The sequence below is a fragment of the Hevea brasiliensis genome, chromosome 16, assembly GCF_030052815.1.
Source record: "Hevea brasiliensis isolate MT/VB/25A 57/8 chromosome 16, ASM3005281v1, whole genome shotgun sequence".
NCBI lineage: Eukaryota > Viridiplantae > Streptophyta > Magnoliopsida > Malpighiales > Euphorbiaceae > Hevea > Hevea brasiliensis.
Window position 1 is genome coordinate 69,675,554 of NC_079508.1, and position 26,502 is coordinate 69,702,055.

A 26,502-nucleotide genomic window follows, 5' to 3' on the forward strand; every position below is an offset into this window, starting at 1 on the left:
AATTTTTCATAATTTACATAACTCAAAATAATAATGACAAAAATAATTTTTTCCCTTTCATGTAATAATGACAAAATCAATCATAATTTTCTTTATAGATTAATTATAAAAAAAAATCTCAACGCATGACATAATAAAACACTATATAAACAACTAATTATAAAAATTTTACCTTTAAAAAAAATCAACAATATTATCATCACTTTAAATTATCTATATTAACGTCTTATTTATAAAACGATTATGGAGAATTTAATAAATTTTATTATGCACAATTTTAAAATTTAAAAAATTTCATGATATATTTTTAAATTTAAAAATAATTTTGTTACGACTTATAAAGTTTAAGATTGGCTATTTAAATTTATTCGTTTAAAAAGGCATACAAAACAAACCATTCAACAATTAGAGGCCCAACTTGATCATGCCATCAGCAGCAGAGAGCCAGAGAGTGATGCCGTTTCACACATTGGATCAGCCTTATGCAGTACGATCAGGAGTTTCCATGAGTTATGAATGAGAAGATGTTGAAGGAACTAGATGAGTATATTTCAGACGATTGTCACTTTGAGGACTCTTCTCCAATTCACGGCAAAAGGTCTCCTCTTCATCCTTTCATTAACTTCTTCTCTAACTAATAAACGATTCGTTTCTTACCTTGTCCAAAAGAAAGCTTAACAAATAAGAATGAATTGCCGCAGAAGGTTATGCATTTCTATCATCATCCCCAGAATGTAAAGTTCAGCATTGGACATGTTTGTGAAAATGATGAATTTACAGCAGGAGTAAATTGGCACATGGTATATTCATCCACCTTTGTTTTGCACGAATTTGCATTTCCTTTCGGTAATAAATTTAAGACCCATAAGAAACTTAAGAAAATGATGAATCTTCCTACTGTGGCAGAACGCAAAAAGAGACGAATACCTTTCACCAGCAGCTTTTATAAATGCTCACAAGAAGGGGATAGACTAGCAACATCAAATTAATAAGTTTTGACCTGTAAAGTCCATTAGGAAACAGCTTTTTACAGCAGGAAAGCTCTGGTTGTAAACGAATCACCCATCAACCAGGAGGCATGGTGTTGGTAAGCACCCAGAACGACTTCCTCTTGCTTGCAAATTGTTTTAGCTAAAAGTAGAACAATTCTTCTACTCCATAGTCCATAGCATGACATGATTTTAACCATTACTTTCCTTCTTCAAATGGGTTCCTTGCATCAAGGAATTCAGACACTGTTAAAGAATGTAACTGCAATATTATGATTTCCTAAAGTTTGCAGAATGTAAGCTAACATTCATTAAAACTTAACCAAACAGCATCCACTACAAAACTCATAGTATGACAATACTACGTCATTCTTTCTTTTCTGCAGGATTCCTAAAGAGTCATCATGCCATAGTACAGTTTTTAATGAAGATTTACCCTAGACTCTTGACAACTATTATCCATCCACTTCCAGCAGGCTACATCAGAATCAGAATTTGGGATTTCATGGCTCGACTGTTTATCATTGCTATAAGCATGCTAATCAACATTTCAAAGAAATACATCAGGCAGGAAACACTACAAAGATCCTTACGTACATAAACGGTAGATATGGCTTTGCATTGTCAATCAGTCATCATCACCATCATGGCTTGACCACATTTCGAACAATGAGAGAGCCACCAGCGGTCCAAGAACAGGTGGGAGTGAAGGTGGTCTGCTGAAGGCAGCAATAGGATCTGTCTTTTCATTCAAAACTCGCCTCCCTTCTCCCGAATCATTGTTCTTTTGTTTCTTTGGAGTTGAAGTAGCGACGGTACCTGGTTTTAAGAGCATATCATTGTCAGGAATAGAAAGTACTTGAATTTATACAATCAGAACAATAACAAGACCAGAGGAATAAGATACACTAGTACCCCATGATCCTGCAACAGGGTAGACTTGTTTGGATTTGTATTTAATTGGCAATAATAATGCAGCTATTCTACGCATGTAAGCCCTGGTTATCGTGTTCCTCTTTCAAAAACTACAGTTAATATGCAAGCAATAACAACCCTGCAAAGCAGACAATATGCAAAGAGACATGTTAAGGAAATAGTGCGAAAGATAGTTCACTAGATTGCTTGCTTAAACGACAGGGGATAAAAGGCTTATATGCTGATATCATAGCTAATTAGCTACTAAAATTTTGAACTAATATCAAACAATTGATTCAAGATTGAAGTGGAACTAAAATCAAGAACCTTTGTAGAGAAAAACCCACCAAAATCTCAGTAGCCCAAAAATTCAATTAGTAAGGGGCAAGAAAATAAATAAAAAAAGAGGAAACCCATCAGAGACTGTGTCCGTACCTGCAATGGTTATCCTTGTTCTTACAGAACGGATCAGAACTGCAGTGCTTCGAGATGATGAGGAGAGACTGAAATGCAGAGTGAGAACGTTCGGGAAAACTCGGGTTTTTGAACGAAGTCCAAGTGGCAATCCAGGTGGGGCTCCCAAACTTTTAATGATTTCAGACCGTCAGATTAAAATGAATCCAACACGTGTTCAGACAAGGTTTCATCTTGTAAAGATACTATTATAGTGGAGAAATTATTCAATGCACCGCACATATTATACTGACCATCGAGATTAAAGTTGTATTCGGCCCATTGCATAATTGGATTCATCTCGGCCCACATCATGAGACCACAGCAAACATTTATTTTCCCGCGCATGCAGAAAATAATAATAATAATAATAAAAATAAGAGAGAGAACGGTTTGACGTTGAAAAATATTTGATAGTATTAAAATCATAGCATATCATATTTAATTTTAAATAATTTTTTAATTTTTCAAATTAACATCCAAAAAATAAAGTAATAAATGAAGAAGATATGATATTAAATATGATGGATAAAATAGAGGAAAGTAGTTGTAATATTATTACAAAAAAAAAAAATTTATTTAATTATGATTAGACTAATTATATCATATGGACGTAAATGCTGAGCGTTTAAAATATAATATATTTATAATATATTTATAAAATAAGTGTAGTAAAAATATAAAATGATGGGAGGGAAATAATATTAAAAAAAATTTATAATTTTGAATATTAATAAGAAATTAATTTCAAATAGAATCAAACAATGAAAAAAATATTTACATAACCAATCAACTAATTTAGATTTAATACTCTTTATTTATTTATTTATTTATTTATTATTATTATTATTATTATTATTGTCTAATTAATATATTTAAGATGTTTTTTAATAGTAGTTTTAAATAATAATAATAATAATAATAATAATGATAATAATAGTAATAATACGATAGCAACTGTAATAGCGATATTAAATAAAGGTTAAGAAAAAAGAAATTTGTTAGGCAGGGCAAATATTATATGGCCCAGCTTGAAAGCTAATCCCGAGACCACTTTCGCACATAGAGCCATCTCGTCTCCAAACTACTTGTTGGTTAGTTGGTGCTTAGCTTAAGCAAAAGCAATCAATTGCTTGCACGTTTTCTGTTACTAAATTTCTTTCTTCAATCTTTAAAATCAATCGGAAATTTCAACCTTCAATTTTTTCAATGATTATTTCCATTTAACTAATCACATTAAAATATTGAAAAAAAAATCTATTTACGTAGATTGATCCTTCTTTGGACCTCCTTGTCCAATTCTTCTATGCCTCCTTCTGTGCCTTCTAGTTCCTGCCCCAATACATAACATAGCTCAATTAACTCTCCTTTTCTCTAATAAAATACTGTAAATTTATAATAATAATAATAATAATGTTACCTTAGGTCCCAAAAACAATCCATAAGGAACCCCATTAAATTTGTCCGAGTGGTGAAGCTGTTAAAAACAAAATAAAATCATTGTATATTTGTTGTGATTGTGTTGTAAATAAGGAGAGAAAAATGATTGACAGAAACGAACCTGATGAGCAGCAGCAACTCTTCGCAAGTAGGGGACGTCGGCAATAGGTCCTACTGGGAAACGACGGTGGATTAAACCATCATGTACGAACATGTACGCCATCCCAAACACTGTTATTCCCAGCCCAGCACCGAAACATAGACCAGGAATTAAGGCTTTGTTGAAAAGCCCATATGACAACAGACCGATTGCTGGAACTGCATTTATTATTGCAAATGCGTCGTTCATCTCAATTGGACCCTCCCTTGCTCTATGGTGAGACTGCCTTTCCCAATAACATCTCATGGCTTATTGTATATACACTCATAATTTACTCTTTTTTTATTTATAATTTTATATAAAATCAATTAATGTGTACATATAATAAAAATAATATAAGGATTACTAAATTACCTCGTGTATTCTCCATAACGAAGCATGCCATAAAGCTTTATGAGCCCATCTTGCCCAAAACTCCATCCCCACCTGAAATAATTAGATCCGCCTTCAATGGATTAATTAAATATTAAGCAATCGTGTGGAAGATAAAATAGTAAGAGTAAAAGTTTTTACTTACGGCGGCCCCTACGGACAAAACAAAAGTGCCAAACATTTCCAATGCAGGGAACTCTCCACCCTGTAAATGGAAAGTAATGAAAATCCATTCATTTGGAAATATTAATAAAAATTAAAAGCTAAATCACTTAAGGACCATAATGAAATTAAGTACCTCCATTTGCCATGAGAATCTGTAATAAATAGCCATGGCTGCCATTGAAGTGATGCCAACACTTGACAAGATTGCAGCTGCAAGGTAAGCATATCTTTCCGATTTCTTTCTTGCTCGTTTCTCCTTTGCAAGTGAAACCGATGGACGTTTCTTCACATCTCCAGAGCTTTCTACTTTCTCGTCTTTTTCATCCTCGTCAAGAACGACCCCGGGTTTCTTCTCCATGACCAAGCATATTCTGAAGCTCTGTTTTTTCCTCAAAGCAAAACCCTTTCTAAGAAAGATGCTTGGAATGGTTATGGAGTTATTGGGGTTTGGAGGTAAGAGAAAACCTTGGCAAAAAGGGTGCCTTAGAGAGCTTGCAGAGACTGCAATTGCCATATGAGTAGTCTTGGATACGTTGAAGCCAAATTTCAACGATCTTAGGCCTTGGGAAGTCAAGGGGATGGAGAGAGGTATTTGGGCTTTGAGAAAGACTTGAAGGCGCAAGGAGAAATATAATCTATACAAGGCATTTGGAGTTTCCCTCCCCAGTGTAGTAACATGTTGAATATTTGTCAAAATAACTCCACAAACTTAATTAATTAATAAAATATCAGAATTCCGATCTAAATTTATTAAAATTCATTTTGAATTATACATATTTATTTCAACATTGTAAGTAGAGTCTACTTGATAATCAGCTTCATGCATACTAATTTAACCACTTGTTGACAATTCAAACTCAAACTTACACTTAAATCCATGAAAATGATAACTAATTGGTTGAAATGATTACTGAATACTTTTTCAAAAAAATTTCTCCAAATCACTAATATAATTATTGAAATCGTCTATTATTCTTAGAAAACATTTTTAAATTTAACATAAACTTTGCTAACTAAACCAAACTCCAATTACACATTATTTATTTAAATTCATCCTATTAAAATTTTAATAATAGAATCAAATACATACGCCACTCGGTGTCATATATTCAATATTCATAGTCTTGGAACAGTTACTGGAATTGCCCTTCGTGTTTGTAGACACACAAGTGGTTCAAGATGGTGGGATACTTTACTGGGAGTCTGGGACGTCATTGGCTTTGGCTGCTTCCGCGCTCCTACCGCTCACCTCGCCTCACTCTTGCATTTGCAATTTATGGCAATTCTGAATCTTTGTCAAGGAAATTATAATATAGTATGGTGAGTTTATATATATTATGAAAAAGCAAATTTTATGGTTAGAACAAGGCCATCAATTCACAAAACGTTTAACTTGAATCGAATTAAAATTATATTAAACTTTTAATTTAATGTTCTTAAAAAGACCCTAAATCAAAATTGAATCAACAACGAATCGCAAGACATTTTAGGCTTCGAATCGAAGAAGATGTAAAGGGTGATGGTGCATTAGGGGTCCAAACTACAAACCGACTCAGTTCAGCTATTATGGGCTTCAGTGCTCAATATGGTATTCCCGAATGGTGAACAACTTCAGCCATTATGGGCCAATAATCTCTACCTCACTTAGCACTCAACAGTCCACGCCTCTTGTCAAAGCAAGCCTATTGTTTCTTTCAGCTACCTAAAATCCGAATCCATCAAGCCATCAGCTCAGTTACAATGAATTTGCTTTTCACTCTATTAAATAAAATTTAAATCTTGAAACTAAACCATAAAATTTTTTTCCATCTAATAATCTATGATTTTAGTAAAGATAATCTGTTTTTGATTAAACTCAAAAAAAGAAAATTATATATATATATATATATATATAATGCCGCCTTATTAGACCAACGTAACATGCTTTGCTTTTTTTTTTTAATGGAGAAGTATTGAAGATGAACCAGAGCGAGGACTAATTCACTGAATAGCCAAAATGGGGTTGGAGGTTTGGTAGAGGTCTCCCGCTTATCTCACTACAGCCGAAATGAAGGAGGATGATAGATATGTTTGTGTTCTGTAATCATAAGCACTTTCTCAAAAATCAAAAGCTCTACTTTCTATTTTCATCATTTTCTCAAACTATGTAATGCAAAAATGTTTAATCTTTCTACCAACTCCATTATCTTGTTTGATGTGATTCGCATCTATCACTCTTACAATCATATATAACATATATACTTGAATCCTGCTTATGTTTTTGTGGGTTTCTATGCAAATCTTCAAAACGCATAATTATGTTAATAATTAAAAAAATAATTAATTTTAATGCGTGAAAACTGATATAAAAAAGAAAAAAAAATCTGTAAATGTAAATACCAAAAAAAGAAAATTACTAATCTTTTTAAGTGAGCAAATCAATTACAAAATTAAGAAGATGTTTAGTTTAACGAATGAAAATCAACTTATAGGCAGTATTTATAAGTTAATTTGAATTTATAAGATTTTAAAATTTTAATAAGTTACATGTTTAGTTAAAGTATTTATAAATGACTAATAAATAATTAATGTGTTTAATAAAAAATAATTTATAAACATTTTTATTATTAAAATAATTAAAAATAATATTAAATAAAATTAATTATAAAATTTTAAAAATTAAATAAGAATAATATAATTAAATATTCGATATAAACATTAATACAAAGAGTTAGATTTCTCTAATTTATTTTTTTATTTATAAATTTAATTTATAAATTTAAAAATTATAACAAACACATTACTTAGCTAAAACCAAATGCTTTGGAAAGTGAGTTTTTAGGCAGAGTATTCACTCTTGAATTGTCCGGATAAATTTTGATAATTATAATATTATAATCTCTCAATTTAAAAATGTAACATAAAACATCATCAATTTTTAAATTTTGCATAATAAAATCTTTCTAACCTTCAACTATCAATTTTTTAGTTAGACGTTAACCTGGACAGTTTCATAATAATTTTTCTCTCAAACTATATGTAAATTATATTCTTTTTCTCTCTATAGATAAAATAATTTTTTATGTATAATGAGAATAATTTAACATTTTGTATAAGAGAATAGTGAAATATTGACTAAGAGTCATATAAGAGCTATTCACATCAGTTTCTAATTAAAAAATAAAAAATTGAAAATCAGATAGATTTTATTGTGTAAAATTTAAAAATTTAGGATGTTTTATATTATATTTTAAAGTTAAAGAATTATAATATTATAATTATGTAAATTCAAAAACAATTATTAAAATTTATCCGGAATTGCTCCACTGCTGAGCTTCCAACCACACAAAAAACTTTACGGGGCCATAGACACCATATTAGTGTTTGTTCCACCACTTACACCTACTGCAAAAAAGTTTCAAAACATATTTGAGAAAGCTGACTAGACATATGTTTCTGCGGCTACCCGGCATTCGTTCCAGCACTACCATCTTTTTCTGGCTCTTAAACTTTTACTTTAAAAATGGAAAAATTCTTATTTTTTAATATTTTGATTTTATTGGTGTAATTAACTTTGATTGTGAAAAATTATTCAAACACCACATAAATTGTCAGAGATTTAGAGAATTCTAAACGTATGGGGGGAGAAAATTTTTTTCTTCTTTTATGAATCTTGTAAAAGGATACACTCATAAATTTAATATCACATTCAATTTAAAATTTTAGCAATAAATTTTTCACTCGTACATTTCTCATATTTTTTTCGATATGGATACTTCAATTAGACAAGCAGAGCACATTAGATTAAAGGATAGAGAGGTAGACCTAAACTGACTTAAAAAAGAACAGTATAAAATGACCTAAAAGTATTACACATTTATGAGAATTTAACAAAAAATCGTTTAGAGTGAAAAAAGAGAATCCATATAATCGGCCATAAATTTTTAAGATACAAGTTTAATTAAGTTAAGTTGAGTATGAGAATTTCACACTTGTATATTTTTAATATAATTAAAGCTTATTAATTTATATTTTAATTTTAATCTGAAAATAGGTTGATCAATTTCAATTTATTTTAAATTTAATTTGATTAATCTAATTTTAATCAATTTTAATTTAAAATTAACTCGATTTAATTTCAATTTTGAACCAAATTATAATAGCCAAACTCTACTATAAGATCCCATGCTATCTGTATTACGAATTAGCTTTAATTTATTTACAATATAATTAAAAAGATTTGCAAAAATTTAATCATAAATTTCAAATTATAATTAATAATAAAAAATTCACATACAAATTGAGCAAACCCACGATTGATTTAATTTTTCTATGTTGCACCATTTATTGATCACCAAGCCAAAGACCTACGCAGGTGACATTGCAGAATCAACAATTTGTTTCAAAAGGATTCTCCATGGCCTACAGGCTTCCTTCCAACCGAACTAAGTCTGTATGAATTTAAGCTTATTTAGTTCTTTCTACTTACTTTTTTCAGTAGTACAAGTCCTTATGGGTCCATTTGCAACACTTGGCCAACCAAACTATTATTTGCCTTTAATTTCCCTGTTAAAATCACCCATTATCTTGATTTAACTCAGCCAATTAAGCATACTTAACTCCCTAATTGAATACTGTGCCTTAGCCCAAGCCATATTGGTAAACTTTTATTGTTTTAAATATTGATTGATGACACTTAAAACATAGAGCACAGTAACACCCACATGAAATATATAATTTTCTTGTACTTTTCATAGTGAGGTTTCATCACCTTTTTGTACGATTATTTCAAATTGCCTGATTGAATTGCCATCAGTTGCATGATTGATAATCAAGTTTTATATGGCTAAGATGCCAAAGCGATTCTTGCAGCCACAACATGGGCCCAATGTTAACCATGTATGAAGGAAGATATCCTTAAACCAGGGTTGATCCATTCATTAATTGTCATCGAGAACAAATCAAATACCACTAATCTCAAATTGTGGTTGACAATTGCCCAAATAGCAGACTGAGCCCACCAGAATTTGACAATTGACCAACTTGATTATTCCCTCTACTTTGCTAAGAAATAGTTACAATGTCATTATTACTAACCAATGACATTTATTTTGACAGCAACAACTCTCACCCTCCATAGAAGCGGTATGAAAATTAAACACATTTAAAATACAAATTTAATAAATTATGAAAATTAATTCTTGATATCATCTAATACAAAAAATAATAAAAAAATTATCACGATACGATGTAGCCTATAATGACGATTTAGCAACTAAATTTTATTATCGTTAATAATAATTAATAATAATTTTTTAACATTTAACTAGAACGTTTCCCCTTGTTAAAGAAATTTTTTTTAGTGTCAGGAATTATATAGATACATTACATTACAAAGATTCATATATTTATTTATTTATTTTTATGAAAATTCATATATTTATTTCTTAATTTGTCAGTGTAGCTAGCATATGCGTTTTTCTGCAATTTCTAGTTATTCAAATTAGTCAGCCTATGTATTATGCGTGGTTTGTCGTCTATATACAATAAGAGAAGGTAGCTGTTTCTGCTCTTTCTTTCTGAACCTAAAAACCTTCTGTCAAATGGGCATCATCATAACCACTCGCAGTTGCAGGTTTAGCTAGTAATTTGCAGGGCATGCATGTTCTTGCTCGGACAACTCTAGATAAAGAATCTGCACCTATTTATGGGGATTCTCAGAATCTCAAATAGTTCCATTGAGAAGATAATTTTTGATGGCCTAATTTGGAAACCAAAAAGTGACAACTTTTCCGTTTTGGTTTATGGAAAGATTCAAACTAAACCATTTTCATTGGAACTTGGGAAAACCATTTTCAAGCCAAACCAACTTCAGTTCATAGTGGTTTGAGTCTACATAAGAAAAATCCTCTTTTGCTTATTCCTTATCTCATAAAAATTTGAGGTGTCTAATTTTTATATAAATTTGAATTTATATATATTAGATTAGATGCATCAACACTATAAAAAATGTTAGATTTAATAGTAATTTATGACAGCAATATATATATGAATTACTATTATAAAATTGTGGCCATAAGTATTTTACAATAAAATTATAATTGCTACAAAAAAAAGTTATTAACAGCAATAATTATTATTGAATTTTTTTAAATAATAACAACAATTACCACCATATTTTTTTAACTTACCGTTAGCAGTAATTGTTCACTGTTATTGTATGTTAACTTTATAGACAATAAAATTAATGTTGTAAAATTTTTGTTGTTGATTCTAATATTCATTGTAGTGCAAATAAATAAATACTTTATCAATTATATGAGTGTTGTGCTTGTGCACATTGTTTTATGAAATTCAATAAAAATGTAAATATCCTTATGCCAATTTAAGTGCACTAATCAATAAAAATATTTAAATTGTGCATATGTCATAGGAACATTTTCTTTGAATGAATTTCCTAGGCGCAGACACAAATTTCTATGAAAAAAATTATTGCATTTTAATTTAAAAATTGTCAATGGGAAACCTATTTCGTAATAATTGGAATTTGTTTCCCATTTTAAATTTAGTACAATTTTCCTTTTTAGAGATAGCACACAGCAATACTATGATTTGAAGTATTCGTTCTCTCGTCTATATGTATTACTCTTTTATTTTCATTTCATGGAACTAAAAATTCTGGTAATGAACTGAAAGAATTTTCTACTTCCAATTGTGTTTCCTTCACATGCATGAGACATAAACTAAATTATATATCTATAATTTGCGCATGGTACATAGATATGGTTCATATCTCTCACTAATTTTGTGTTACTGACAAGTATGATTTTAGCATTGCTCATGTTGTTATTGTCACTGTCAACATGTATTAAATATTAATATTTCACTTAATAATGCTAAAATCACCTTTAGAGATATAGAGTCAATATAAATACTTCCTGAATTATGTTGCATGTGTTAATCAACGATGATATCCATATATAGAGTTAAATCCACTGCATATATTCTTCTGGTCTCTTTTAATCAATCTCTCAAGAGGATGTGCATGTTTCGCATATGTTATTGGTATGTGAAAATCTGGTTATGATGATGGCAATGATGATTTTATTGTTTAGAAGCTTTGATCCAGCCCTTCATATAGCGTGCATATTGAAATCTAGAGTGCAAAAAGCTTTCGGCTATAATTTAATTAGTGTCACAGATAATATAATTTCTATGCCTTGATGCTTATCTGAACTGTACATAGCCATATTAACTTTCTAAGCTTTTTTGGACATTATTGTTTCTATCGCTCTAGGGAAAATCAACAATAACTGAGTTCTTTGCATGCATAAAGGTTATAAGCAAATTGATGGCCTTCTGTTAGTAGTATGCCCTAGAGCATATCATTTAGTATGTATTTTATTCATATTTTATTAATAAAAGACATTTTCACTTTTTCGTTTACATAATATATTTATATGTAATAGAAAATGTCTATTGATATTTTGTTAGAAATTATATTCTTAAGTTGTTAAGAATATGAGTGACAGTATTTATAGCACAAAGTATCATAAATTGGTTCACAATCGAGGATACTTCACAATATGGACATGACTTATCCTGAAAGATTGTAATCATATTTGTTCCCAAGTTTTTTATATGAGATGTAAATAAGATGGAATGATGAGTCTTATGCCATATAACAAACATGATAGGCACTTATACATGATAAGTAGGCCAAACCAGTGACATTTATGATAAGCACATGGATTTTACTCTTGTCAATGTATTGTCATAAATCATATTAGTGCATATAATCTTTAGACCTGAGATAGCACAGTTATCTTGTATATAGGTGGTTTGAGTTTGATACTGCTTTCATACTTGTATTGTGTATGGGTATATGGACATGTGTTGACTCCTACTAGTTATATATGGAGGTAGGTGTTGATCAAGATGGAATCTGTTCCTCTAAGTAAATAGGGATAAAATCTTATATTCATTTAATTGTTCTTGATGTTTCAAGTTCCTGACCAGGACAGATAGATTTAATCATAAAAGAGTTTCTGATGAGAAAAAACTTTTAATCAAGAACTGGAATTAAAAGAGAACATCATATTCATAGCAAATGGGGTTTGACATAAACCATGACTCGAGCTTAAGTTGAGATTTTGTAACAGAGAGATTCTAGTGCATGGTAACATATGATTATAGGTTCATTTAAGGTAAACCTTATTACCAATTGGATGGCCATGGTATGCTATACTAGGTGTTAACCATGGTCTATGAGGTGCATAAAATGATTTAGAGAAATCATTTATGGTAAGAAAGAGTTCTGATTATATTAAGAGTTGATATCATGTCTCATTGCCAATTAGTGATGAGCCTAGTAAATCACATACATACACAAGTAATCACCAAATGAAATAGATTTAATTAATTAATTAAAGAGTTTAATTAATTAATTAAATAGGTTTGGTTTGCAATTAGATTACAAAGTCTCTAGCATGGCATGAAACCAAATCTAGGTTATTGGATGTATAGTATAAGTTAAATTTATATTTAAAGTGTTTAAATATGAATTTAATTAATGAGAAATTAATTAATAGAGATTAATTAATTAATTTATATTTGATATAAATTGATTAGAAGAAGAGAAATAATTATTTTGGGTTGAAAACTTAAAATTAAGACACAGAAGTATTTTGGTCATTTCATAGGGTGACACATGGCACTACACATAAGCTTGCCATATATTTTTTAATCATGTAAGATGATCAAAGTCAAGATTAAATATAGGTTTGACACTTGACACAATGTGATTGGGACAATTAAACCTAGAGCTAATCAAAAGGTGACATGTGGCAATGGTTTTAAGTGGTGACTTAGCTATATAAGTATTATTATGAAAAGAAAACAATACAATCTGCTCATTCTCAAAAAGGTGCCGCGACCCTTGGCTCCTCTCCCTTCTCTTCTTCTTCATCTCTCATCATTTCAAAGAGATTAGCAAATAATCTCTTGAATTAAAAATACTAGAAATTATTTCTAGTGTCTTGTTTACATTTGTAATCTCTCAAAAGACAAAACTTGATTTTCTAATTCATATAAAAAGCTTTAGAAGCTGTTTAAGGGCTACCATAGGTGATCTTGGTATGGACAAGCTAGAGGGACAATAACTGGTGTCCTAAAGACGCATCCCAAAGGTGCCAAACACACTGCAGTGCATCAAGAGATTAGTGCACTTGTTATTGATTTAATCTAGGGTTCTTAAAATTAATCTAATTAATTCTAAAATCTTAAATGGCAAATGTAGATCCAAAAACATATTAAAAGAGTTTTAATATACTGTTTATCATTGAAATCAAATAGATAAAAATAAATCTTGCATGATGCATGTGACCCTGGGTGAAAAATCTTTGAATTCAATGATATAAACTTATATTTTTCACACTTATGCTCCTACACCTTCATCATTGCAAATTGTAAAATCCAGTAGAGATTTGCAGAAAGTATTGCCCAAGCTTTTCTTTTTTTTTTTTGGGCACTGAGAAGCTTTCATTAAAGAGATGAAGCAGAGAACAACCTCACCAGTGCGGTTGGTGGAGATAAATTTTAAGCGCAAGATGCTTGGACATGGGATGAGTTGGACTAGCCAAAATGTGCGATTATTCCTCCATATTGGGCTACCATATCTAGGCCGAATGCAACTTCAGAGCTTTGCTTTGTTTAGCCTACAATAAATATTTGGATAAAAATGCAACCTTAATCTAACAATCCAACTTATTACTAAGGAGTAGATCCTACTCATAATAATCACTTAGAGAGTTGGGAATCTACTCTCTCCTTATCACATGAAACAAATTACACTTCATGAGAGTCACCCCTTATGTAACACCCCTAATTTTTTTAAATTTATTATTTTTGGGTAATTATTGATATTTTATTTTATTTGAATTTTAGGAAATTATTTGAAATTTTTCGGATTTTAGAAATCGGGTTCGATTTTTCTGAAAATAAAAACTTTGGTGATTTTTAAAATTTAATTGAAAGACCACGTAGTAAAACTAAAAATATATTTGGAGTCTACGAATTTTTCTGAGTTTTCTAGAAATTTTTTGAAATTTTTGGGCCTCGTTTTCGGTCTCAAGGCAGAGTAAAAATTCAAAATTTTGTATCCTGAATCGAACCGACCGAATCGAACAGGATCGGATCGGACCGGTCGAATCAGACTGGCTCCTTCTTCCTTTTCTTCTCCCCGCGAGCGTCCCGACCTCCCTCTCTCTCTCTCTCCCGTTTTCTCTCTCCTCTCACCTCCCCTCGCCGGCCAGTCGCCTCCCCGGCCTCCCCACCTAGCTGGCGCGCCTCCCCAGCCACCCTAGCTCGCCGGCCGCCACCTGAAACTTCGGGAAACGTCGTGCGAAGCGACAGCTTCGTCTTCCCGGCCAAAATCCGGCCGATCCGGCCACCGATTGAGTCGGGTCTTGTGTCTAAAACCATCTACACCTCAAGAGCTTTTCATAGACACCAAGAACACCGAAATCCATCGAGCGGTTTGTCCAATTTTTATCTGGGAAGTTTTAGCCCATTTTGACTTTTGGGCTAGATTTCTCGCAAACCGTGAACCCCATGAGAAAACCGAGAGCACCAGAGCGCTCCACTCGTCGAGAGCTTCGCGGCAATATAAATTTTGAAATTTTCTGACACCGTTTTTCAATGGGTCCTACGGAATTTCGTAGTATTTTTTCGAACATTAAATGAGCTTAGAAAATTTCGTAAAATTTATATGCTAACCCCCGTGTTGTGGGCTTCGTGCAGGTATCTTCAATTCACGGAAATTCGACAGTTGTCTGGGTCTGTAAATTTCTAGCCAGACAAATCGACTACCGAAAAAGTCTCCAAATAGGATCGAGATTTTGGCTACCCCATCATTGTCAGATGTCCCGAGCGCGTCCCCGGAGTCGGAATCGGCATAGGTAAATCCAAACCTTACTTTTTCGTAATCTAGTACTTAAATGGGATTAAAAATTCATAAAATATTCGTGGTAGCTCAGAAAATTATGATTCTTTTTGCATTAGCTTAGTAATATTGCTAAGGACCACGGGGAAAAGTTTTAGAATTTTTAGAGCTTGTTTGGGTAGTTTTTGCAAAAAGAGTCAATTATAAGGACTAAATTGAAATTTTACATATTGTGATGGATGACTGTTTGGATGGGCCCAGGAGGGGCTGTGTAATGTGATTGAGTTGTGGATATATGGGTTGTGAATATAGAAGTGTGTTTTGAGCCCTTTTACAAGTTGGGTAGGTCCTAGGTTTAGGAGAGACTCTGCCAGATTTTTGGCACTACTTAGGATGTCTTTGGTCTTTTTCTTAGTATGTATTGAGTCAAATTTATTAAATGATTGTAATAAAATTGTCAGGTGAGTCCGGACAGCCTTCTTCCTCCGCCCAGCCGCCACAGTGACCGTTGTCAAGTCTGTAAGTAAAATATTAATTTTAATTGTAATTTCGATATTATTATATTTTCAAGCATGCCCATGCATCACTTATATTTATATATCTATGTAGTTAAATTCTATGCATGTTTTATGTTGCATTCACAACTGTTAAAGTGCCATGTTTATTGTTGTGGTAATTTGGAGCAGTGTGTGTGCATTAGTGTGCGTGTGATGTGGTGTTGGCTATAGACAGGATGGGTAGACACGGCTTGAGATCTTCACTGGGACCCGGTCCTTTGGGGGTAGTCACGGCTTGAGTTCTTCGCTGGGACCCCGATTTGGTTTATTAAGCGAAAGTCCGGCTTGAGTTCTTCTCTGGCACAGGTTGGATTTAAGAGAGCTGTATAGGGGATCAACTCTCATATATTATGATTGATATTACTGGGTGTGTGAGTGCTCCAAATTAGCTTTTTACTGTTATGATGTGAAAATATTATTGATGTTGCATTTCACTCTACAGGATGCATTAGTTTTAGATAGTTATAGAGATTATGGTTAAAATTGATATTTTACTCTCTGAGTCGAACGCTCACTCCTGTTCAATATTTTTCCAGGTCACAAGAGGATATTTTTGAAGTTAACCTGCTTTTCTCCCTCGCAGATTGTTTATTAATGTTTGTATAAACCTGTTAACTCTAGAATTTCCGCATGTATTAGAAATAATTATTTAATTTGGGTCTGTAATATAAATTGTTATTTTGACCTGTAAACTTATTATTTTATGCATGTTGATGAACTGGATGAGGGAGCTGAGCTCCCATTTATTTTATGACATTTGAGTATGTGGAGGGTGAGCTGAGCTCCCCAATTGATTATATATTGTGTTTACAGGTCGGGTGAGTCAAAAAACTCCCCGTTGAAAGGTCCATTTTATGGTTGGACTCTGTCCGGTTGAATTCTTGAAATTGGGCCCAAATGGGCCTTAGAGTTGGGTTAAGAAATAGTTAGGCTTACTACGGGCCTCGAGAGCTTTAGGCTGGCCCAGATCCTAATGCCGATCCGACCCATAGATTGGATCGTGACACCTTAGAACACTATTTTGTTCAAAGAAAATGATTTTATATGTATGAACCACAGTAGCTAGCTAGAAACAAAATTGAAATCTAAAGATGTGCAATTTAAAATTTTAATATTTTGTCTAAACAATTATCTACGCATATCATGGCGTGTGATTTAGATTGATAGGAAACAAAACTAGTATATAATAGTGTAAAAAAAAAATCTAATAAAAAGGAAAATGACTCATAATAATAAGAATCTGTACGTTTCAAATATATTTATTATAAAAAATTTCTTATTTGTATTTGAGTATATTATTTAATTTATATTTATTATATTTTTAGACAGAATGTATTGCAATTATGAGCGTTGACACTCAAATGTAAATAAGTGTGTTAAAAAATTAATATTATGATTTGTATAAAAGTTAGGCATAAAGTTTGAATTTTTTTTTTTTCCCCTTTTCAAATGAGTGATGGGAATTTTGTATTTAGAAGATGAGACATACCTGCCGAAAATGGAGGGCCGCAAATTCCACCATAAAACACGCGATAGGTGTCTGAAAACTTTAGTTTAGTCATATGTTATCCATGATCTGAAACCATATAATCAAGTGATGACTGATGAAGAGAGAAGATTCAAAGTCCTTAGAAGAAGTGGAAGTGGAAGTGGAAATCGTGTAAAGCACTTGAGAAAGCAACCTAATGCTGCACCATAATATTATATACCAATTCAGTCATGTGTTTGGTATCGGTTTGGTTTTTCGTTTCATGGGTCGACATTGTCATGTGTTGGTTGCTCACCTAGAACTTGTCTAGTGAACGCTTTCCTTGATTTGCTCTAGTCTGTGTGGTTGTGCTACTTTCTTAATTAATCTACACATAACAAACTACTATTTGCATAAATAGGTTCAATAAAAATATCAGCAATGATAATGTGGGGTTTTTGTTTTCTCACTCCTGAATCATTGCCTGTGAAAGGCAATAGGAAATGTTCACGGGTTGATTGGCAATTGTGTACAAGCCAAAAGATGGGCCAAGTCATCCATTTCCATGGAAATCAGTATCGTCTTCTTCCAAGATGAGTGTCCCTTTGATTTGTCTTTCATTTAAGAAATGTTTATTCTAAAAAAAAAATAGCAATTCCCCCCCTAAAATTATAAAAATTCTTAAAAGCATGGCATTTGACGTGGATGCCATATAAAATAAAGGAAATTTTCCACAAATAACGCAGCGCAGAAAGTGGAGTGTAGGTGATTGGGCAAAATTTGAGGCTGGAGCTAAGGTTGGCGTCATGTGCACCCATATTGGACATGTATATTTATATTATATTTTAGGGTAATTTTTATAGCAGATTGTTGAATTTTATCTTATGTTTCACTTTAATTTTTTAATTTCAATTTATTATTGAAAAATTATTAAATTTTAATTTTATTTCAAATAAATTTATCTAATCTACACTAACAAGTTTTTAAATTAAAAAATCAATCTAAGTTCCGGTGATGTTTACAAATGCAGTGTCAACACTCTTCAATAATAGATAAATCTTGCCCTTTATAGGAAATTATTGTGATAGCGTTAATATTTTTGTGATAGATCCATATAATTATTGAAACAACTAATTTTTTTTAAATGCAAAAGAAAATAAGATAAAAAAATAATTTCTTTAATTTTATTTATTAATTTTTTTAACTTAAAAATGCATGTTATAATAGGTTTAAAGCAGGTTTGAGGGGATTTTGTGAAACAAAATTAAAATTCAAGATTCTTTTAACAATAAATTAAAGTTAAAAAATGAAAATGAAATACAAGAAAAAGTTCAAGAATAGAATATAAAAATTACCTAGTATTTTAGGTTCACTTTTATATTTTTTTTTATTTGAGACTACATAAAAAAAATGAAAAAAAAATTAAATTTCCAATTCTTTATATGGTATAATATATATATATATATTCATGATCAAATGATTGACTCAAACTATGCCATTTGACTCCTAATCTATAAGGAAGTCTTCATAGGAATTTAAAAAAAAAATGTCATGAATTCATCTCAAAATCTCATTTCCCTAATTTCATGGCGTTAAAAAGTCTATTTGATCATGTGTTAACTAACTCAGGTTTGTTATTGACTTAACAATTCCGTGGCCCCTCTTTCTCAACTATCTCTTTGGAAAATACCCACAAAAACAAAACTAACACATGCTTTAGTAGTTAAAAGGTAGCCATCCTACAACTCATGGCCTACCCCTATCAAGAATGAGGCCACATACCCTCTATGTCCATATTTGCTGGAGGACTTGCAGCCGCCCATGCCTCTTCAATGTTGATGCATCTGCTTTCAAGTTAAAGAAAGTAACAATTTTCTTTCTTACAAGTCTTACATTTATAGTTGCTCCTTTCTAAACTTACGGTTCAACCAATTTAACTCAAAGGTTAAATTTGTAATTTTATCAAAAGTCTCAAACATTATATTCAAAATTCAAAAAAATAATAATAAAAAACAGAAAAAGAGTTAAAAAGAGTTATATATATATATATATATACATAATCTGCCTCTCCAACAAAACCAAAGCAATAACTGTGTTTTGTGCAATGGAGTTGTGGACAATTCCCAGAAGATTTCAGGTAAAATATTCTTTTCATTTTGGTTTCTCTCTTAGTACTTTGGTTCGCTATCTCACTTCTCTCCCTCTGATTTTATTCTCAGATTTCATTCGTTTTCTTGCTTCCCTTTCTTTATCCGGCTCTCATATACTTCTTTGTTTTGGACAGGTGATGGTGATGAATGCTGTCTTAGCAATTGGCCTTTTGCTATTTCTTTGTACTAGTGGAGTTGATAGCAGAAAACATCCCAAATTGGATTGGTTTGAGTATCCAGCTATTAGTTGCAGATCTCATCAGGCATCATTGACAGATTTTGGAGGAGTTGGAGATGGAGAAACTTCAAACACTAAAGCTTTTCAAGCTGCAATTGATCATCTGAGCCAGTTCTCATCAGATGGTGGATCCCAACTCTATGTTCCCCCAGGAAGATGGTTGACTGGAAGTTTCAATCTCACTAGCCATTTTACTCTCTATCTTGACAAGGATGCGGTTCTCCTTGCCTCTCAGGTCAGAAAAAGTTCTCAACAAATGGTTTAAAGTTAGTTCATGTCTTTTCAGCCTCTCAGGATAAAAGTTGTTGCCTTCAAGACATGAAGAAAGAAGTCTTTTTCTGTTCATTAATTTTTGCTTAGGAAGATTGTAGTCGGGATCTAAACTTCTGAAAATCTGAAAAATACTAGCATCATCAGTTCTTAACGATCCAATATCCCCATTTTCACTTTAGGTAACCCCAAGAATTTCACTTCAGTGCTTGAAATTTAAATTACAGAACAGCCCAGTATAAGTTGTGTGATGGAGAATTAGGTTCTGTTTATGATATAGGGGCCAACCTCAAAGTCTAGCATAGGCAGTGATCAATAGACAGAAAACTTCAGGCATAAACGTTATGGACCAGTAGTGAAAAGTGCAGCTTGAAAAGGTCTAAGTAACAGACAAAAGGAACAGTGCTCACGGGCTAAACAGTTGAAATGTCAAGGACTGTAGGCCGCAAAAATGTGTATTCTACACTGCCCTTAAATCAAGTATGGATCTCATTTGAAAATGACCTAAAAGATAAAGAAAAGTAGTGGGTTTTATTAATTGACATTCTGGTATTGCAATATAAAGGAAAGTTTCCCAATTTACAGTGGAGAATATGCCATTGCAACTGCTAACATTTCTTGATTATAAAGTAATGATAAAAATAATACCTAATTATGTGATTACACGTCCTGTATTTTGGAAATTCGATTAGGATGAGAGTGAATGGCCTGTGATTGAACCACTGCCGTCCTACGGTAGAGGAAGGGATGCAGACGGTGGAAGGTATAGCAGTCTCATTTTCGGAACCAACCTTACTGATGTTGTAATAACAGGTATAATCTCCTAGTAAATTTAATTGGACTGTCAAAAATATCAAGAAATGAATTACGTAGTCTTATTTAATTGGGACATTATGGCTTTAAGGTGCCAATGCCACAATTGATGGTCAGGGCGATCTCTGGTGGAAAAAATTCCGCAATGGAGAATTGAAATACACCAGGCCTTACCTGATAGAAATCATGTATTCCAATAGCATTCAGATATCCAACCTTACATTGGTGAACTCTCCTTCATGGAATGTTCACCCTGTTTATAGCAGGTACCTTTATTGTCCCTACTGTACTAAGCTGGATTCTTTTTGATTCTTTCTGATCCAAGAATAATATTCAATGCAGCAATGTTGTTGCACAAGGCTTAACAATTCGTGCGCCGGTGACCTCTCCAAACACTGATGGGATCAACCCAGGTGAACATTTGGAAATTGAATTCTTGCTGTATTCTCAAAACGGCTTTCCATTCTTGCAGCTGTATATGTTGCACTTTTACCTAAGTGCCAATGCCAATGTTGTGAAAATTTTTTAATTTACACTTAAGGGGTTGATTATGGATTCTGCAACTTCTGCAGACTCGTGCACAAACACCAGAATTGAGGACTGTTACATTGTCTCTGGAGACGATTGTGTAGCTGTTAAGAGTGGCTGGGATGAGTATGGCATTGCGTTTGGGATGCCTACCAAGCAGCTTGTAATCAGAAGGCTCACCTGCATTTCTCCATTCAGTGCAGCAATTGCACTAGGCAGTGAGATGTCCGGTGGCATTCAAGATGTCAGGGCAGAAGATATCACAGCTATTGATACAGAATCAGGTGTTAGGATCAAGACTTCTGTAGGAAGAGGAGGTTATGTAAAGGAGATATATGTGAGGAGGATGACAATGAAAACAATGAAATGGGTATTTTGGATGACAGGAAATTATGGCTCTCATCCTGACAATAACTATGATCCAAATGCAATTCCTCAGATTAAGAATATCAACTATCGTGACATGGTTGCCGAGAATGTAACAATGGCAGCTAGACTGGAGGGCATTGCTGGTGACCCGTTCACTGGAATCTGCATGTCTAATGTGACCATTGGGCTCACACGAAAGCCGAAGAAGCTTCAATGGAATTGCACTGAAATTGCAGGGATTTCGAGTGGTGTGACCCCAAAACCTTGTAACCTACTCCCAGACCAGGGGCCAGGGGAGACTGCATCGTGCAATTTTCCTGAAGATAGCTTGCCAATAGAGAATATTGAGGTAAAGATGTGCTCTTGGAGTAGGAAGAATTTGTGACTCGGAACAAAGCTTCTGTACAGCGCAACTTATTTTCTATATGTACTATTAACAATTTAGTGCGAACTTAATCCACACAATATATGAGGCCATTGCAATGACCTCGTGACATACCCACAAATCTCCATTATAATAAAGAAAGATAGTTGCATAGTTGATCCCACAAATCTCCATTCTAATAAAGAAAGATGGTTGCATAGTTGAATCTCTAAACATCAGAACGCAGAGACAAATTGTCTTTAACATTAATATCTTCATTTTATTTGAAAAATATGGAAAATAGAAATTAGATCCCAGAGTAACAACCTTTTCGATCTTTGAATTGCTCCTATCCCTAAAACACCCCAACTACTAGTACTTAAAGAAGATTCGCATTAATTTTTAGTTTTGTACAATGCACTTAATGCATTAAAATAAAAATATGAGCACCCAAATCCCTTGAAAGAAGTAATACATCAGTGTCAGGAACACTGGGTGACTTTATCTTTCAAAGTCTAAGAATGCAAAGTTCACAAACTCTCAGGAAATGTTGGTCGACAATAATGTATTCAAGGGAACGAAATTATCCCAATTACAAATGTATTTCTACAGTATTCATTTTTCTCCTAATATGATGGAGGATCTGGATTGAATTTCACTGATTCCCTCCAAATGAGTTCCTTGATGTGCTCTTCAGTACATGATGGGAGCTCAAAATCAAAATGAAAAGGCCTGGGACAGACCGGCTCATCATTGATATCATGGAGAGATGACAAGTATGGGTGACAAAGTGCCTCATCAACTGCAAAAAGAAGCAGAGGCATAACTAACCAATGGTGGAGGAGAAACAAAAAGGAAGTACAACTCAATGTATAGAAGTGCTGCATTTAAAATTTGAAATATTTCCTCTTACCTGTAATGCGCTTATTGGGATCAAAAACAAGCATTTTTTCCAGCAGATCAGCAGCCCCAGTAGACACATTAGGAAACCTAACTGAGAAATTCTTCTTTCTGTATTGTGGAAGCTGTCTAACATATCTTCGGGCATTATCACTTCGGAGAAAACCAAGGCTAGCGTCATCAGGTGAACCTATTAACTTTTAGACAAAAAGAAAAACAAATGCATGTATGATTTTGCTATTAACAACTTAATGAAAGAAAAACGAAATTTCCCCTTATTAATCCATAGAAAACACCACATGCAAAAGAGCTTCCATGAAACAAAATGTTAGCTTTACCAAATAGTCTAATGTTTTGCTTGACGACTCTTGCAAATGTAATAATCATTTGCCCTGCTTTCTACAAATTTAGAGGTTCAAAAGAAACTTTGGAACTGGGAACCTGCCCACCAGATAACATTGCTCTTTTTAACTCCAAATTTAAGTAATTAATGGTTAAATGAAAGAATAAACACCAAGTGACTAGACATGTGTTCTACTCTAGTAGCGCGTAAGTTTTATTTTCTTCAGGAAGAGAGAGAAAGAAGGGGTGGGGGGAGACAAAACAGGCTGCCTTTTTTCAATTTGTAAAAACTAATAACATACTAGCTCCAAAACTCATACCTCTGTAATAAGCCTCAGCTGGTGAACATAATCTTTCCCAGGAAACAAAGGTTCTCTGGTCATAATCTCACCAAGGATGCAACCAACAGACCAAATATCAATTGCAGCCGTGTACTCAGAACAATTAAGGAGCAACTCTGGTGCTCGGTACCAACGAGTAACAACGTATTCAGTCATGAAATCTGTTTCAGATGTTGTCCTTGCCAACCCAAAGTCTCCAATTTTGAGATCACAATTTGCATTGAGAAGCAAATTGCTGGGCTTAAGATCACGATGCAGGACATTGGCGGAATGCACGTATTTCAGCCCTCTTAACAACTGATACAAGAAGTACTGCAAAGATTTGATTGAGAAGATATCAAATTCAAACTTTAATAGACATTGTTTCTGGCTTTCAATCAAGCTGCAATAAGCACCAATTTTTTGCTTATTCCCTTTCTTATCAGCTTTGCTTTATGTGATCTTGTGTCTATTAGAGAAAGACTAAGGGTTCGAGGTATATTATAAATTATAGATTCTGACAATGTGATCAGAGAGTTCATCAATCAGCAAGACAGCACCTGATGAGCTATATGGTTTTCAGCTAAACTAATCAGAAGGCAAAAAAACCAACAAGTTATCCTGGGTGCCAAACCTGACAATGATCATCAGTCAGCAGTTGATCTGAACGAATAATGTGATGAAGATCAGTGTCCATCAATTCAGAAACAATGTACACATCATTGAAAGCCTCCTTTTTTGGTGGCCGTATAATGTCCCTCATGGCAATAACCTGTACAAGGGAAAAAGGGGCAAAACTAAACATAATAAATGGAAGAAATGGAAGAGTGATGATGTATAACCACCTCCAAACATACATATAAAGGTAAACCCACAAAGCCACAGGGAAGAGCAGAAGTGGTGTATAAAAGGAGTCTGGTTCAATTGCAAGGATACTATCGATAAAAATCAATTATTGGTATGTACAAAGTATTCTAGTTCAAAACATGGACCGCAAATTGGTGTATTTAACAGAGACACAAATCCCCTTTCCTGAATCTATACTGTTAACAGTTTCTTAAAACAAATAAATGCTTAAAAGCCCTATCATTCTACGCATGCATTTAGTACTAAAAATACAGCTAGTGTGTCCTGTATTAATATGATATCAATATTAGGAATTTAGGATAGACCACAACTCCATTTGTGCATCTTGAATTTTGGGATAAGAGAGAAATGACCATGGCAAAAAACAAGCAGGAAAAACAGAAAGCATGTAGGCAATAATAAAATTTGGAAATTCAAGGCTTACTGAAAATTACATTTTCATGGTCCATGTGGCGAAGAAGCTTAATCTCTCTCAACGTTCTTTTGGCATCTATTCTGTTGTCAAAAGCATTACCAATCTTCTTAATGGCAACTTCCTCACGTGTCTCTGAATTCACAGCAGCACTGAGAAGAAAGCATTTATATATTACCACTCCTTCCACCGCACAGTTAATGGTATAACAAATGGACAAAAAGATATGGTTTTCATGGAGTTTCTTAATGGGAAAAGAGCATCTTTAGACAGTTTCTCAAACTTATCAATCGTTTCAACATACATTATAAGTGGGAAAAGGTAATCGAAGCCATATTTACCAAAGCTCCAAAAAGGAAAAATATCCCACACATAAAATCTATGCACTTATCAAAGACATACATAACTTAATGAGAATGATCAATAAGAACAAATATATTTGGCAACTGCTACATGAATATGAAAATTATCCATTTGTCTCATCCGGAAATAAACAATAGAAACATGCTCTTTCCACACCCTTTATGTATCGAAAACCCTTTTTGGGCAGTAATTGCCTCACAATCCTTGATAAATTGTGTAAATCCTGCTGAAAGACTATTAATTATACTATTCAAGATATCAAACAACAAGGTTAACAAAAAAGGTTAATTAAAATAACAGTAACAGCTGAGAGAGAGAGAGTGAGAGAGAGAATTAGAGATTACTGGACGTAGATGATATTTACCATTCCGCAAATTTATGAAGTTCTGAAAAGAAATAGCATCAAAATTGGGGGCATACCGCTTGCAGCTCCCAACTTTTGCGACAAGCACAATTTCGTCTTATGAAATCATGTTTTATTAAATTACATGGACCAAACAGATGATGAATAAGCAGAAGCTCCATTTTCCCGTAAATTCATCACCAAAGTATCCATCAACAGGACATACTTTTACGTTTTAAATATACTTCAAAAACCATTTTCCCATTTAAGCCAAACACATCAAAATCCCAAAAACACAAACTAATAAAGATTAAAGAAAAGAAAAGATTACCAAACAATGCCATAAGCACCACGGCCGATGGGGCGAATGGGAGGCACGTACTTACTGGAGACCTCGAACAAGTTACCATACACATTGTATTGAACATAGCGACCCCCATGAGTTGGCAGTCCTTTAATTTTACTACCATGAGCAGCAACTGTTGTTGAACCAGAGCTCGAGTCTTTAGTACTTGCAGCCATGATTATCTGCAACAAACCTCTACTCTTCCTTCCTGAATGCAAAGGGAAAATCTTGTTTCCTTGGTTGTAGAAGAGAGTATTGGTGTTTTCTGGAGAAGAGAGTGTGACAACCGTGAAGCCAAAGGCAAAAGGTTTTCTCGGAGTCGCCCAATTAAGGCCGCTCATGACTGAGCTTTCTAATATATAATATCCGTGAAATGAAGCAGACTTTTTCTTCCCTTCCTAAATTATTTAAATTTCGGATTTAAAAAAGGCGCTTTT

The 26,502-nt window shown here is 33.1% G+C and overlaps 4 protein-coding genes across 5 annotated transcripts; 1 reads left to right on the forward strand and 3 right to left on the reverse strand.

Annotated features, from left to right (window-relative positions):
- Nucleotides 1-1,275: 1,275 nt before the first annotated feature.
- On the reverse strand, nucleotides 1,276-2,508 carry LOC110656114 (uncharacterized; the record flags this gene model as incomplete). Its single annotated transcript, XM_058138502.1, has 2 exons — nucleotides 1,276-1,808; nucleotides 2,340-2,508. Coding segments are annotated over 2 exons (360 nt in total), but the record flags the coding sequence as incomplete, so codon positions are not given.
- A 1,033-nt stretch (nucleotides 2,509-3,541) lies between these two features.
- On the reverse strand, nucleotides 3,542-5,148 carry LOC110656052 (beta-carotene 3-hydroxylase 1, chloroplastic). The gene is made up of 6 exons (XM_021812580.2): nucleotides 4,628-5,148; nucleotides 4,475-4,534; nucleotides 4,312-4,383; nucleotides 3,919-4,179; nucleotides 3,778-3,834; nucleotides 3,542-3,689 (listed from the first exon to the last, which is right to left on the reverse strand). Exons 1-6 carry the CDS (start codon nucleotides 5,006-5,008, stop codon nucleotides 3,615-3,617), a joined length of 906 nt encoding a protein of 301 aa, XP_021668272.2. The 5' UTR covers nucleotides 5,009-5,148; the 3' UTR covers nucleotides 3,542-3,614.
- A 14,279-nt stretch (nucleotides 5,149-19,427) lies between these two features.
- LOC110656115 (probable polygalacturonase) lies at nucleotides 19,428-22,360 on the forward strand. Its single transcript, XM_021812706.2, has 6 exons — nucleotides 19,428-19,577; nucleotides 19,725-20,063; nucleotides 20,791-20,911; nucleotides 21,003-21,177; nucleotides 21,254-21,324; nucleotides 21,484-22,360. Exons 1-6 carry the CDS (start codon nucleotides 19,545-19,547, stop codon nucleotides 22,191-22,193), a joined length of 1,449 nt encoding a protein of 482 aa, XP_021668398.2. The 5' UTR covers nucleotides 19,428-19,544; the 3' UTR covers nucleotides 22,194-22,360.
- Nucleotides 22,361-22,545: 185 nt separating this feature from the next.
- On the reverse strand, nucleotides 22,546-26,437 carry LOC110656116 (mitogen-activated protein kinase homolog MMK2). 2 transcript variants are annotated; one of them, XM_021812707.2, is made up of 6 exons: nucleotides 26,051-26,429; nucleotides 25,036-25,165; nucleotides 24,369-24,506; nucleotides 23,735-24,067; nucleotides 23,086-23,269; nucleotides 22,546-22,974 (listed from the first exon to the last, which is right to left on the reverse strand). In XM_021812707.2, the coding sequence occupies exons 1-6, from the start codon at nucleotides 26,404-26,406 to the stop codon at nucleotides 22,799-22,801; spliced, it is 1,317 nt and encodes a 438-aa protein (XP_021668399.2). In that variant the 5' UTR covers nucleotides 26,407-26,429; the 3' UTR covers nucleotides 22,546-22,798. The 2 variants fall into 2 exon arrangements, with proteins under 2 accessions (XP_021668399.2, XP_021668400.2); XM_021812708.2 differs by lacking the exons at nucleotides 22,546-22,974; nucleotides 23,086-23,269 and adding an exon at nucleotides 23,276-23,513 and having other exon boundaries at nucleotides 26,051-26,437.
- Nucleotides 26,438-26,502: the final 65 nt, after the last annotated feature.